Source organism: Mirounga angustirostris, unplaced genomic scaffold (genome assembly GCF_029215605.1).
Source record: "Mirounga angustirostris isolate CCGP_5_RB_7025 unplaced genomic scaffold, mMirAng1.0.hap1 SCAF_8, whole genome shotgun sequence".
NCBI lineage: Eukaryota > Metazoa > Chordata > Mammalia > Carnivora > Phocidae > Mirounga > Mirounga angustirostris.
In genome coordinates, this window is record NW_026991716.1 from 48,648,310 (window position 1) to 48,663,153 (window position 14,844).

General features: G+C 42.3%; 1 protein-coding gene across 3 annotated transcripts in view; it reads right to left on the reverse strand.

Moving 5' to 3' along the window:
• Positions 1-13,725, reverse strand: part of GCLC (glutamate-cysteine ligase catalytic subunit) — a 48,027-nt gene extending 34,302 nt beyond the window's left edge. For all 3 annotated transcript variants that reach the window (XR_010413656.1, XM_045867022.3, XM_045867021.3), the window contains exon 1: positions 13,109-13,725. Coding sequence is in view for 2 of the 3 variants with exons in the window: in XM_045867022.3 (XP_045722978.1) it covers positions 13,109-13,258 (150 nt within the window). In the remaining variant the exon portion in view is untranslated. The remainder of the gene's footprint in view (positions 1-13,108) is intronic.
• Between the last annotated feature and the right edge of the window lie 1,119 nt (positions 13,726-14,844).

A 14,844-nucleotide genomic window follows, 5' to 3' on the forward strand; every position in this document is an offset into this window, starting at 1 on the left:
TTTTTTTGCCTTTACAGAAAAAGGCGAAAATAACATCCTCTCAGCAAGCCCCTTTAGACACAATGGGCACCCCAAACATCGAGAATGTAGTCAAGTCCCTTCCTTGGGAACCACACCAAGCATGTCAGCCTAAAGTAGGCATAGTTCTGACCTTTGTCAGTGAGCATCTCGGCTTTATCTTGGTTTATTTTGTGCATCCATGAGCAAGACATGTCCTAAAGTATCAAAAAAAAAAAATATCTAAGGTTATTTTTGGGGTCTGGGAACACTCAAAATTTTTTCCATACATATTAACGGTAATTGCTTCTTCTTTTTACACCATTTTGGGTTACAAAATGTTTCATAGGGATGCTCTACTTTTGGTTGGTGGGGGAAATCTATATTTCTGTATTTCTATTAAGCTCTTCTAGAAATTCTTTTTTTTTTTTTTTTTTTTTTTTTAAAGATTTTATTTATTTATTTGAGAGAGAGAGACTGAGAGAGAGAGCACATGAGAGGGGGAGGGTCGGGAGGGTCAGAGGGAGAAGCAGACTCTCTGCCGAGCAGGGAGCCCGATGCGGGACTCGATCCAGGGACTCCAGGATCATGACCTGAGCCGAAGGCAGTCGCTTAACCAACTGAGCCACCCAGGCGCCCTCTTCTAGAAATTCTTATATGATCATCCATTTTTCTTTCACTCTCAAATATGTTACTCAGTATGCACTGCCAGGAAGGTAATTTTATTCAAATGCATTGTCTTATTACCCAAAGCTTACCCCTTTTAAGCATATATCTCTTAAAAATGTTTATGTATATATCAGCGGAAGTCTTTCTAAAATTGATTACATCCTCTTCTGCTATCAATTGGAAGATCCTAAACACATTTTCACTTTTTATTAAGGCTTCAGACTTCATTAGCAATTTTATTTCTTTAACTAGAATCACAGCAGAGCAAGGTTCTTTGAGGTACAATGGGCTGCCACGTCTAGATGTGCTTTTCACAGCTGCTCTCTGAATCGATTGGTTTATAGTTCATCCTGGGTTGAGAAACCAGATGCCAAGCTTTCAGGAATTGTGTATTAAATGAGTGCTCTGGGTGAGGGCTTGAGACACTTTTAGGAGTAAAGTGCATACACTTTATACTTAGAAGCCTTCTGTTTACTTCCTAGTCCTCTGAGTACTAAAGCCCCCAGGATCAGGACCGCTAGATATAATTTAATACAGCAGTGGCAGCCTTGGGGGGCCAAGAAGAGAGGACTACCATGCTTAAGCACAGGCAGGGCTGTCTGAAAGCACGCTAGATAAAAAGGTAACTTCCAAGTACCCAACTTGTGTAAACATGTGAACATTTCCAGAAGGAAATGAAGGACACACTCCTAAATAACCTCTTCAGGTTTGTCTGAGGTTTAAAGTGCTCAGAGCATATCCTTTCAAACAAAAACTTTTCAAATGAAAAAAATGTTAACTTTCAGGGTTGCAGGTCACTGCTGCAACCCTGAACTCTTGAAAACACTTCAGACAAGTGCCAACCAGCTTTTGAAGGTACTTCCAGATCTCGACTCTCTCTCCAGAGCATTAAAATATGTGAAGCCCCGTGTACCCCAGCCCATGACCCCTGCAGGTAATCCACATGGGGCAGAGTCACAGCCTAGATTCTTACTAGCTTCCAGGAAAAGGGTCATGGAGTCTCTTGCCTAACAGTTTTGTTTTAACTCTGCTACATCAGCATCCAGGAGGAAAAAAAAAAAAGGAAAAAAAAAGCATTAACCAAATCCAAAGGACTAAAAAAAGGACCTCGGGGGGAAGGGAGACAAGACCAGTGGATCTGTGTGAACATTTATGCAATGAGGAACATCTGGTTTGGGGTTCTTTTGTAATCCTGTTCTGGAAATAAGTTTAACTACCAAATCCCAAATGGTCTGTCTGACCATGACAGACACAGAAAACCCAAGCATACAGAAATCTCTCCAAAGAGTGTCCAACAGAATTGTAGCCATATCAACTCTCCAAGGATATACCAATCCAGATAACCAAGGTTTCTGAATACCTATCAAGATATATCCAAAATGGGGCGCCTGGGTGGCTCAGTCGTTAAGTGTCTGCCTTCATCTCAGGTCGCGATCCCAGGGTCCTGGGATCGAGCCCCGCATCGGGCTCCTTGCTCAGCGGGGAGCCTGCTTCTCCCTCTCTCACTCCCCCTGCTTGTGTTCCCTCTCTCACTGTGTCTTTCTCTGTCAAATAAATAAAATCTTTAAAAAAAAAAAAAAAGATATATCTGAAATGAGCTCTTTTGGCTAGAAGTCTGAGGTTTAATCATGTTTCCCTAATGTCTTAAATAATGTCTGAGAAACCCAATCTTTAAGTGGAGACTCAGGGACATCATTCTAATATACTCAATCCATTACAATCATTGTCAATATGTTACAGAGACAACTTAATAGCCATGGAGGTACTACTTAAGTGATACCCAAACCCACATGCTATCCAATTCAACAAAAATAGGTCAATTCTGTTTCTTTCTAAAATTATAATCAAGATTTCAAGGACCCTATGAGCTGTGAAAACATCTACGGGCTTTGTGCCATTTATTTTGGCCAGAAACCAACTTTTGCTTTTCTCCCAAATTCTTAATATGTTCCAGATAGGCTGTTGCCAAAGCCTCCAGTCCCTCCCCAACCAGCAAATCCAGTGGCTTCACTTCAGTTCCCATCCTTCCACAGCTCTTGAAAGCGTGCTCTTCTTCCTGTACATGACAGGGCTACTACCCCTCACACGGTTTCCTCTCAGGATCCCACGTGTATTCATCAGGGTTCTGAGGCACCGCCAAGGTTTCTTCTCCCTGGGCTAGCTCACTCTCCACTTTGGTTTTAACCACCATCTTTAGGCCTGTGGCTGCCCCACCATACACACACAGTCAGCTCAGATGTTGCTCCAGCTTTCTCCTGTCTACCTGGTATTTCTCCTAAAGGAGTACAGGGCTCCTTAAATTAAAGGGTTCCAGAACAGAATATCCAAACCAACTGTTCCCCGAGGAACCATCCTTGCAGGGACTCTTACTCACTTGGTCATCTTTGCCAGGAACGCGTATGAGAGACATAACCTAACCCCTCATGTGCCAGCCAGGTCCTTTCACTCCTTCTCTTAAGTATCTCTTTTTTTTTTCCCTTAAGATTTTATTTGTCAGAGAGAGAGACAGAGAGAGAGACACAGAGAGAGCTCACAAGCAGGGGCAGAGGCAAGCAGAGGGAGAAGCAGGATTCCTGTGGAGCAGGGAGCCCGATGCAGGGCTCGATCCCAGGACCCTGGGATCATGATCTGAGCCAAAGGTAGACGCTTAACTGACTGAGCCACCCAGGTGCCCTAAAGTATCTCTTTAATATACACAAATCTTTATCTCCAGAGTCCTAGGCTACACTCTCTTCTCTCTCCTAGCAATGACATGTCCTCTGTAGTGTGGGCTCCTTGTCTCTAGTTATTCCTCCCAACCCATTCCATTTCACACTATAACCAAAGGGGCCTAGAAGAAATCCCCTTGTACCAGTCTTGGACTTACAATACTATGTCTCCTGACATGGCCTATTACAAAGGACCTTCAACAACCTGAACCCAACCCACCTTTCCAGCCTCAACTTCTAGCCATTCCCTTTTCCCTGCTTTGGTCCTGTGTTACAGCAATACTCCCTCAACATCAGGCACCTCCATAATCTCACATTTGTGCATTCCCTTTCCTTGCTTCTCCATCTCCCTTTGAGACCTTCCATCCCCACCTTCCATCCATAAGACTCCCAGAATCTCTAGATATACAGCAAACTCCTCCTCTCCTCCCTCCCGCTCGTCCACCCACCTGCCTTCCACCAGAATTCAAGGGTAGAGAGCTTCTCACTTGTCTTGATTTCTCTCTTCAACCCCATGACCTAACACAGGAAGTCCTTGATATATTAGGAAGTACACAATAAATACTTAATTTAAAAATTATCCATCATGGAAATAAAGCTTTTAGTGTTTTGCCATATGTAAGTAAAACTTAAATATCAGTTTTCAAGAAAACATTTTTGCAATACCATCTTGCTTTTTTTTTTTTTTTAAAGATTTTATTTATTTATTTGACAGAGAGAGACACAGCGAGAGAGGGAATACAAGCAGGGGGAATAGGAGAGGGAGAAGCAGGCTTCCCGCGGAGCAGGGAGCCCGATGTGGGGCTCGATCCCAGGACCCTGGGATCATGACCTGAGCTGAAGGCAGACGCTTAACGACTGAGCCACCCAGGTGCCCCCCATCTTGCTTTTAATGGAAAGTTTGTGAGGCTCAAATAGGCTTAAGACATTAAAAAATTTCTAGAAACCTAGTATCCATGGCTTTATAATTAGGTTACTTTGTCAGTAGCCAGTGAAGTATATTATCTTAGACCAATACTAAAACCCAAAAGGTGACAGGGTAAGGAAATAGATTCTACCATTTCTTGTATTCATTTCCTGATTTTTATAAGTTGAATGGAATTTAGAGTATTCTGAAAGTTAAATTGTTAAAAATACAATTAAAAACTATATATATGTAAACATGCAATTCAAAACTAAATGGTAGGTTTTTGTGATTAGTCTTACAGATAAGGAAATTATGGTCTTACGAATTTAAGTTCTATATCTAAGATCACACAATCATTCAGGGGAAGACTCGGGGCTTAGACTTCCATCTTCAAATTAAAGTCTATTCATAAAATGTACGCAAACTTTTCAAATAATGTGTTTTCACCAAATACCCAGTCACAGGATGAAAACAGGGATACTAAGTGATGAACATCATAGCATAAAGGCAAAGAAAATCCTGACTTTAAAAAAACTTGGCTAAGGGCACCTGGCTGGCTCAGTTGGAAGAGTATGCAACTCAGTCTTGGGGTTGTGAGTTCAAGGCCCACGATGGGTGTGGAGATTACTTAAAAATAAATATTTTATTTATTAATAAAAAATAAAAACTTGGCTAAATGTTGGTTGCTGGAGGTATCTTATAACCATGAGGGCTGCCAGCCTTTGGACAAAGTTTACAGAGAAAGGAGAACAGAGCTGTAGAAAAAATGGGAAAGACTTCTACTTCTGCTCAAGACGGAGTAAAAGCAACCAGTTTTACCTTCCCACCTGAAATAGCCAAAATGAGAGAGAGTGTATGGAATAGCTTTTTCAAGACACTGGATAGCAGTAACACAAGGCAGAGATTCCTGAGATATGGGGGAGAAAAGCGAAGTGAGCTCTTTAATTGCCCCAACTTACTGCCTGGAAGAGAGGCTCTAGGCTCATGGGCAGGAAGGTGAAGCAGAACTTGGAGTACTCCCTGAATTGAAGAGAGAGGGAGCTGAAGGCCTGAGGAAACCAAATCAATTAGAGTTCACAGGACCAAGTACCACAGAAAAGAGCTGCACAGAGAACCCTGGAGATCTGCAGAGGGCTCTCCCTTAAGGATTCAGTAGTAAATCAACACATACAGGAGGCAAGTACCCAAAGCTGGGGCCAAGTGTGTTCCCACAAGCCAGAATAGAATAAGTCCTAATTCAGGGGCAATGGGGAAAATATTCACAAAGGTCTTGCCTCAGTAGAAGGATTAGCCCTAAACTAGAGACTTCTCCAGATCTGCTTAATTATAAAATCAAGACCTCAAAGGACTGAACTACCTCCAAATAACTGTATTGTAGAACAAGGCTTAAAGAATAGTTAGGAATATACAAAGAAGAAGCACCCAACAAGGTAAAATTCATAATATCTGACATCCAATCAAAGATAACCAGGCATGCAGAGAAGGAAACTTATTCAGAAAAAAATAAAACTGAACTTAATCTTAAATAACAAAGACAAAAAAATTAGCTAAGACATTAAAACCATTGTTATAACTGTATCCCACATGTTCAAGTTTAGTAAGGTTGCAGAAGATATATATATAAAAGTCAATTTTATTTCAATCTATCAGCAATGAAGAATCAGAAATTGCAACATAATACCATTTACAATAGGAAAAAAAATGAAACCATGATAAATCTAACAAAAGATGTGAAAGACTTGTAAGTTAAAAACTAAAAAAACATGGATAAGAGAAATTAAAGGTTTACTTGTTCATGGGTCAGAAGACTCATTAAGATGTCAATTCTTCCCAAATCGATCTACAGATTGAATGCAATTGCTGTCAAAATCCCAGGAGGGTTTGTTCTTGGTAGAAATTGCCAAGCTGGTTCTAAAAATCCTGTAGAAATTCAAAGGGCCTAGAAAAGTCAAAACAAGTTGAAAAAGAAGAAAGTTGGAGACCTAACACTGCCTGATCTCACAACGTACTATAAAGCTATAGCTATAAAAAGAGTATAGTACTGGCATAAAGATAGACAGATCAGTGGAACAGTACAAAGAATCCAGAAATAAAGCCACATGAACAGACAGACTACTGGAATTCGACAAGCTACAAAGGCCATGTACCTCTGGCAGTGGAGAAAGGATGGTCTTTTCAACAAATGGTGCTGGGGCAACCCACATCAAAAATCCATACCTTACACCATAGACAAAGCTAACTCAAAATGGATCATAGACCTAAATGTAAAGCCTAAGATTATAAAACTTCTAGAAGAAAATACAGGAGAAAACATTTGTGATCTTGGATTAAGGAAAGATTTCTTAGATACCACACCAAAAGTATGATCCATAAAAGAACAAGCAGACAAACTGGACTTCATTAAAATGAACAACTACTCTGTTCTTCAAAAGACACCCTTATTAACAGAATGAAAATAGACTGGAAGAACATGTGCAATGTAAATTATCTGGTAAGAACTATATCTAGAATATATAAAGAACTATCAAAACTCAACTAGGCAAATGGCTTTAAGCACACTTCACAAAAAAGGCATACAGATGGCAAATAATCTCATGAAAAGATACTCATCACCACTGGTCAAGGGAAATGCATATTAAAAATACAATGAAATACCATCACATACTTATTAGAATGGCTAAAATTAAAGAAACTGACTATACCACGTGTAGACAAGGATATGGACAAACAAACTGGTATACATGGCTGCTAGGAATGTAAAATGGTTCAACCATTTTTAAAAAGTTTGTTAGTTTCTTTAAAAATTAAAACAAATCGGGGCACCTGGGTGGCTCAGTCATTAAGCGTCTGCCTTCAGCTCAGGTCATGATCCCAGGGTCCTGGGATCAAGCCCTGCATCAGGCTCCCTGGTCCGCATCTCCCTCTCCCACTCCCCCTGCTTGTATTCCTTCTCTTGCTGTGTCTCTGTCAAATAAATAAATGAAATCTTTAAAAAAAAAAAAAAAAAATTAAAACAAATCGCTCCTAGGGAATAATCAAGGTAGATAAAAGCATAAATCCATACAAAGGCACATACATTAATGTTGATACAAGTTTTGCTTGTAATAGCTAAAAATTGGATACAATCCAAATGAATAAATTGTAGTATATCCATGCAATGGCATATTACTCAGTAATTCAAAAGAACATGCAATAAAATGAATCTCAAAATATACAAGCAGCTTAAAAAGCCAGACCAAAAAAGTACATGCTTTATGATTTCCTAGATATAAAACTCTAGGAAATGCAAAGTCTACTATGGTGCCAGAAAGCAGATCAATGGTTGCCTGTGGAAGTGGGGAGGGAAGAGGGGAATTAGGAAGAGGCACAAGGACAGTTTTAGAGATGATGTATATTATTTTGATTGTGGTGGTAGTTTCACAAGTATATACATATATCAGAACTTATCAAACTAGCAAACTGTATATTTTAAGTATGTGCAGTTTACTGTATGTCAATTATATCAAAATAAAGGTGGTAAAGAGTTTTTAAAAATCCACCTAACTTGGTTAAAGTATGTATAAACAGAGAATACTAACTTGCAAACTTATGAGAATATGGCCCATCCAATACCAGCAACGTCAGTAATGCCCCCAATATAGTTTTCTAAATTTAACAACACATTCAGATGCCTTGAGTATATAAAAAGTTCAGAAACACAAATTTATTTTTCCTTGATTTCACCACTGTGCTTTAGAGACAGGTGAATAATAAATACTGTTAAAACAATGTCCACAGTGATAGCAAAGTGAAAGATAAAACAACTTTGCTTTACAGGTCACAAAATACTCAATGTAAGAAACCTGAACATTCCTAATGACTATCAAGAAATATTTGTACTCCATATCTAATTCTGGTCAGTGTCCAATAATGCATTAAGGCAAAATTTAGATTTTAAAATGCAATTTAGAAATACTATAGTTCTCGGGCGCCTGGGTGGCTCAGTTGGTTAAGTGCTGCCTTCGGCTCAGGTCATGATCCTGGAGTCCCTGGATCGAGTCCCACATCGGGCTCCCTGCTCGGCAGGGAGTCTGCTTCTCCCTCTGACCCTCCCCCCTCTCATGTGCTCTCTCTCATTCTCTCTCTCTCAAATAAATAAATAAAATCTTAAAAAAAAAAAAAAAAGAATTAAAAAAAAGAAATACTATAGTTCTCAAATACAATCAATACCATCAAAAATAACTAAGCTAATGGAATATAATTCTATCTGAAAAAACAAATTTAAGTTAACTGGTTAAGAAAATACCCACATACATGGAATGCCCCATTCCCCACAGCCATTTATTTTTTTAATTATTTTTTTCTTCAAGTTTTCATTTAAATTCCAGTTAGTTAGTACTAATATTAGTTTCGGGTGTAGAATTTAGTGGTTCATCACCTACAAACACCTGGCGCTCAACATAAGTGCCCTCCTTAATCCCCATCACCTGTTTAACCCATGCCCCCACCTCCCTCCCAGCAACCCTCAGTTTATGCTCTATCATTAAGAGTCTGCTTGACCATGGCTATTTAAATGAGATAAACAGATATTGAAGAACTTCCAAGTGAATGTTTTAAGTTACCATTTATGAGTCTTCATTCAAAAGGCGAGGCACTTACTTGTAAACCATTTCATCAACATTCTCATTTAATCTTTATAACCCTATAAGGCATTATCATCCTATTTTATAGATAAAAAAACTGAGGTTGAGATAAAGCAATTTGTCCAAAGCTACACGTTAATTTACACTCAAATGAAAATCTGTTTGTCCATTCTAGATTTATAGCTGTTATTTTTTTATAGGATCATAAGCTTATTAATTAACAAGCTATGCATTTTCTAAATAGTCACTTAAGCATTCTTAACCTACACAGGCAAATTTGTCCTTCAAACTCAATGGATGACATATCAGCCCTTAACATATCCCATCCCAGTTTTGTTGGCTTTATGCATGGTAAGAACACACTCAAATATTAAGGACATATATTCTCCTAAGTTCACATGCACTTCTCTGCTAACTAGAAGACAATTCACCTTCTTAACTTTAAGAGCCACTACACTGGGTTAGAAAAATTGGGAAAACTATACATTTGCTTTTAAATGTTGTTTTCTGACACCTCTATAACCTGTAGCGTGAACTCTGTAAAAGGAGATTTGATGAAATCTCATACACATTGTAAATAATCCAAAACCTGGTATTACGTGTTTAAGAAACGGACCTGAAGTCAGACAGATTTCAATTCTGATAATGTCTCTGTTGTTAAGTAGCCGAAAAGGCCGGGCAGGCAGCTAACACTAGAGTGAATTCAAAAGTTGTACTTACTGCACACTCCAGTTAAAAACAAAATCTGCACCTGAAAAGTTTTTGTCAGCTGTGAAAAGGTAAGTGCTTTCTTTTCTGCATATGTAGAATGCTTAGCAGGCAAGAGAGCACCCAAGAAGAGCCCTCTTACCTCTCCCCCACAGTCCCCATCCTGGGGCAAAATGAACTGTTCTCCCGGCAATCCAGGACTTAGAACTATCTCCTAAAGAAACCATAAATGGTGGCTAGGGTTAGGACCCGTTACACCAAAGGTGAAATGCATCTGTAAGCTGATCTGGGAATCTACATATTCATAAGGTTATCACAGGAAAATACTTTTGATTTCCAAAAAGCCAGCAGACATACACCTTCAGAATACCGTTTTTACAACGATTGGTGGTAGCCTTGGCTTTACTCAACAGTCTAAAGATTATCTGCAGGTGAATTTCAAAAAGTAACATTCTGGTTTGAAATATGTACATTTAAAGAAAAAATCTTATTGAAACTGTTCTTACTCAAACTATAAAAGCTAGGAGAGTCCAACCCTGTCATTTTCCACAAGAGGAAACTGAGGCTCACAATCACACAGGCAGTTTGGCAGGCCCTGGAATACAAATCCAGAGTTCTGATAAACACCATCAGATATAAATATTGTCCTAGTAACTAGGGCTGAGCATTTCCAAAAGTGGCAGGGTCTCCTAACCACAGTTTTAAGGGTTTTGGTTTTTGTTTTTTTGCGGGGGGGGGGGGGGCAAGGAGGAAGCTTCTAAGACCAAAACTTCCCACAAAAAGCAGTAATTTGGTATCACACCAAGCAGTCTAACATATCACATCTCAAACACCATTTTCGGTCTGGCGAGGCCATCCTCCATCTCCAGGGCCACACCACCCACCACACCCTTCTCCCCTTTTATCTGCCCAGCCTGTTTCTCAGTTACTTCTCAAGGCTTCTGCATACGATACATGCATGCTTGCTGCCTGGCCTTGCCTGCAGACTTCTGCTTCAGCAGATGTGATCCGTGAGTTCCTATGTGTAAGCAATGGCGCCAACACTGGAGTAGTTCTCTCCTGCTCTTTTTCAAAGGCTCAGCTCATCAAGGAAGCCTCTCAAGATAAATGTGAGAGTCTGGCTCTCAAACTCCTTAAGTGGCAACCATACTAAGAATTTACATGCGACTCAATACAGACCTGCTCACACGTGCCCTCAAATAACTCAAAAGTCTGACATGCTATACTTGCTATTTATGACAAAGTGGTCCCTCTTCATCCAATTCCATTTCACTTTTTTTTTTTTTTAAAGTTCTGGAGAGAAAAAAAGTCTAGGGAGAACCTAAACGTGTTTCTCAACCCGCTAATGGATCATGACCTGCAGTCTGAAAAATAACGTTCTGTAACATAAGAGTGATTACTTTAACATGATACTGGAGGCATCAGCAAATATTTCGGCATGAGACTCCCTACCCTCTTCCAAAACCTCACCTCCTCCCTGCCCAGTCGTAGAGATACCACAATGGAGAACTCGTTCCTGCAATACCACAGGTCAGGGATGGGAGGGAGAACCAACTTCAGGGGACTAAGGTGAAGTGCCATTTCAGGAGTAGAAAGTAGAGTAAGGCTTTTTTTTTTTTTCCTTCTTCTTTTTTCTTTAACCATCTGAGCAGCCTTCACAATCTGAATTCTTCCCTATGTGTCAGGCTGCCTATTTCCGACTGGACTGTCAACACTTGTGGGCAGGAATTTTACTCTTCTTGAAAATCCTACACTCCACCCCTACACATAATTGAAGCAGAATTTAAAGTTATGAGAAGTGTGTTATTTTTAATATCTAAGATAACTTTTCTACTTCATGGCTTCTATTAGACAGTAAATTTCCCACTCCAAAAGATGCTGCTTTATTGGGGGGGGGCGGGAAAGAAGCAAAGAGATGTGGGACAGGAAAAAAAAACCAAACAAACCAGGGGGTCGGGGGATAGAAGACAGATCATTAAATGCACACAATACATAAATGAACATATACAACGGAAGATGCTATGAAGCAACAAGGAACTTTAGAATAAAACTGAAGAATTACCACCAAACACAATACTGTACCCCTTTTCTGTCCAAAGTATGGCAAACCCCTTCTAGTATAAATGTGAATTACTATTATACTTTTCTAACTTAAAACACCACAATTCCACTGTAAAAAGCAGAATTATCTCCCAACTTTAGAAACAGACGAACTAATTTTGTGAGGAAACAGGCGCAGCACCACCCTGACGCTTGGGTCAAGGGTAGTAACATCAACTAAAAGATAAATTTACACCTGAGCAAGCCACGGAACACAAATGGTGAAAACAAACAGATGCACTTTCCAAAAAAGCATTTAATTATTATTATTTTTTTAAAGATTTTATTTATTTATTAGAGAGAGAGAGAGAATGAGATACAGAGAGCATGAGAGGGAGGAAGGTCAGAGGGAGAAGCAGACTCCCTGCCGAGCAGGGAGCCCGATGCGGGACTCGATCCCGGGACTCCAGGATCATGACCTGAGCCGAAGGCAGTCGCTTAACCAACTGAGCCACCCAGGCGCCCCAAAAGCATTTAATTATTGAAATAGCATCTACATGTAACTTTTAAAAACGGGAAGGGAGAGTACAAAAAGCTTTGGCAGACGAAAACTAAATATAAAGGGGGCAATGCTTTCCAAATCATTCCAATAAACAATGGTTCAACAAACTGAAAAGGCAAAGACATTTCAGCTCTAGGCAGAACACATGTTGAAACACTGATTTGTAAAGTTTAGACACTGGATCCAGGCCACAGAAAGGCACCAACAAATCCCAATTGCGAAGCTTCAAGAGTTCCCATTCAGAATTAAACAGGAACAAGAAGTTTCCTCCCCTTTAGGAAAACTGAGCCATAATATCTGTTCTATGCCTATAAAGTGGTGGTGAAGCGGGGAGGGTGAGGAAGGGAGTGTGAAGAGAGTGCGAGAAAGCTGATGAGAAGCAGCTGGGGTTTTAAAAGTAACCTGCATGAGATGGGGCAGAAGCGAACATCCTCGAGACCTGATTGCCAGCAGCAAGGCCTTTCTAGGACAACTTGGTCCCTTTCTCACTGATCGCAAAAGCGCATTTTGACACCTGACGGTAGATCGCGATACGCGGCCAGCGGATATACCAGACTGAAAACTCCTGGAAGCACCGAATGTCACACTTGCTTACGCCCGCACCCTCCCAGAGCCTAACCCATTTGTTGAATGAAGGGAGAACCCTAAGAATGAATGAATGGGATAGAGAAGTCTAGGGAGAAGGCTCGGGCAGGGCCCCATGCTCGGGAGAGCCCCGGACGCCCGCCGGGTGAGGGCAGCGACAGCGTGCCGCGGCGCGGACGCGTCTGGGGACCCTCGGGGCGCACCGCAGGACGCGGACCGCCGTGGGGGCGCGGGGCGCGCCTCGCCGAACAAAGGAGAGGGAGTGGCCTGACAGGGGCGCCCGGCGGGGGCGGAGGCCGCGGGTGCTCACCTCGTCGCCCCACTTGAGCACGTCCTTGTGCCGGTCCTTGACGGCGTGGTAGATGTGCAGGAACTGGAGGATCCCGTGCCGCCGCACGTGGTCGGCGTGGCGCTTGGTCTCCTCCCAGCTCAGCGGCGAGCCCTGGGACAGCAGCCCCATGGCTGCCCCCTCCTCCTCCTCCTCGGGGCTGACGGCGGCCGCTCGCTCAGACGCGAGCCGGACACTCAGCTGCCCGCAGACGGCGGCGGCGGCAGCGGCTGCTCCGCCCCGCGGGGGCGCCCTTGGGCCGCAGCCGGCGGAGGGACGGTCCGCTCCGCTCCTCTGCGCGGGGTCCTTGCCGCCCAGGTGACCGACTCAGGGGTCCGGCGCGCCGCGCGGACACAGAGGCAGAGGACGGGAGGGCAGGCGGGGCGGCTCTCGGCCCGGCGGCCTCGCCCCTCGCCCGCTCCGGCTCCCGCCCCGCTCCTGCTCCGAGGCGGCAGCGACGGACCCCACAGGCACGGTGCGGCGGCGGCTCTCGCTTCTCTTTACCGGTGTCGTGCACTAGCTTCTTCCTACTTGTGACCAAGACCTGCGCCGCCACAGAGCATGCCCAGTCTTCCTATCGACTCACGGCTCCAGGGCGCGATCCGTCGCTCCGGATTTTAAAGACTACGGGCGGGGGCGGGGAAAGAAGGCGGTGCAGGAGAGGAGGCGTGGCCGAGCGCCCAAAGAGGCTCAAAGGCGGCCTCGGAGGAGGCGTGCGCAGGCGTGGTTGGGGCGGAGTCAAAGGGGCGGCGGTGGGTGGAGTGAGGTCCCGCATGCTTTAGGCAAAGGAGTTACGTAAAAACCTGTGTTCTCTAATCCAAAGAGATAAACTTTGTGTTGCGGAAAAAATTGGTTATTGGAATTAATAACAACCCACTATATTCTTTTTGAGGTGAGAAAAAGCCTCACGCTTATAAAAAACAGATGAGAGGTGCAGGGTATGGTAATAACTCCATAGCTTGGGAGTCAGATGAAACACCTGTTAAATTCTAGTTTCCACTATTTACTGTGACATCTTGGGCACGCTATTTCCGTACCGGTGCAAAATTATATTAATTCTATCTTTTATGGATGTTGTAAGAGTGTGCACGATGCAGACGTTCAGAGTCTATGGCCAATAAATTACCTGGTTATTAAGAGGAATCAATTTGTCTACAAGTTTTCTGTATATACAATGTGTAAATATTACAAGTATTTGTGTAGTCTCTAAATTAATTATTTGATGAGATAAAGTCTTTGGATGGCCCAGACACCATTCATTGCAACGAAAGGGACTTTGACAACATCTCCAGATGGATTTTTTGAAGGAATCATCTCCAAAAGCAAAACCTAATATTCATCCATTATGTGACTAAAATGATGTTCACGTGAGCTTACCAAGGAGAAGATATTAGAAACAACCGGAGTTGACCCTATCCTGGTGGGAAAGAGAAAGGAGGTACCTCACCCCCAGAAATCTGTGTTGACAGAGTGATGATGTGTCAAGGAGAGAAAAAGTGACAGCAACTAGATCACACATGTACTGAGGCCAGAAAGTGTATTTATTGTGCCCACTTCCATCAACTACAAAGTTAACATTTAGTAAGTACTCATTAACTGCTGAATGGATATAGAGTAATAGGAGTCTCTTCTCCCACACCCCTTCATAGTGGATGTGCCCCTCTCAGGGATTGGGGACATGGAAACCCAAGGTCTGGCTGTAATTTCCAGAGTGGAGT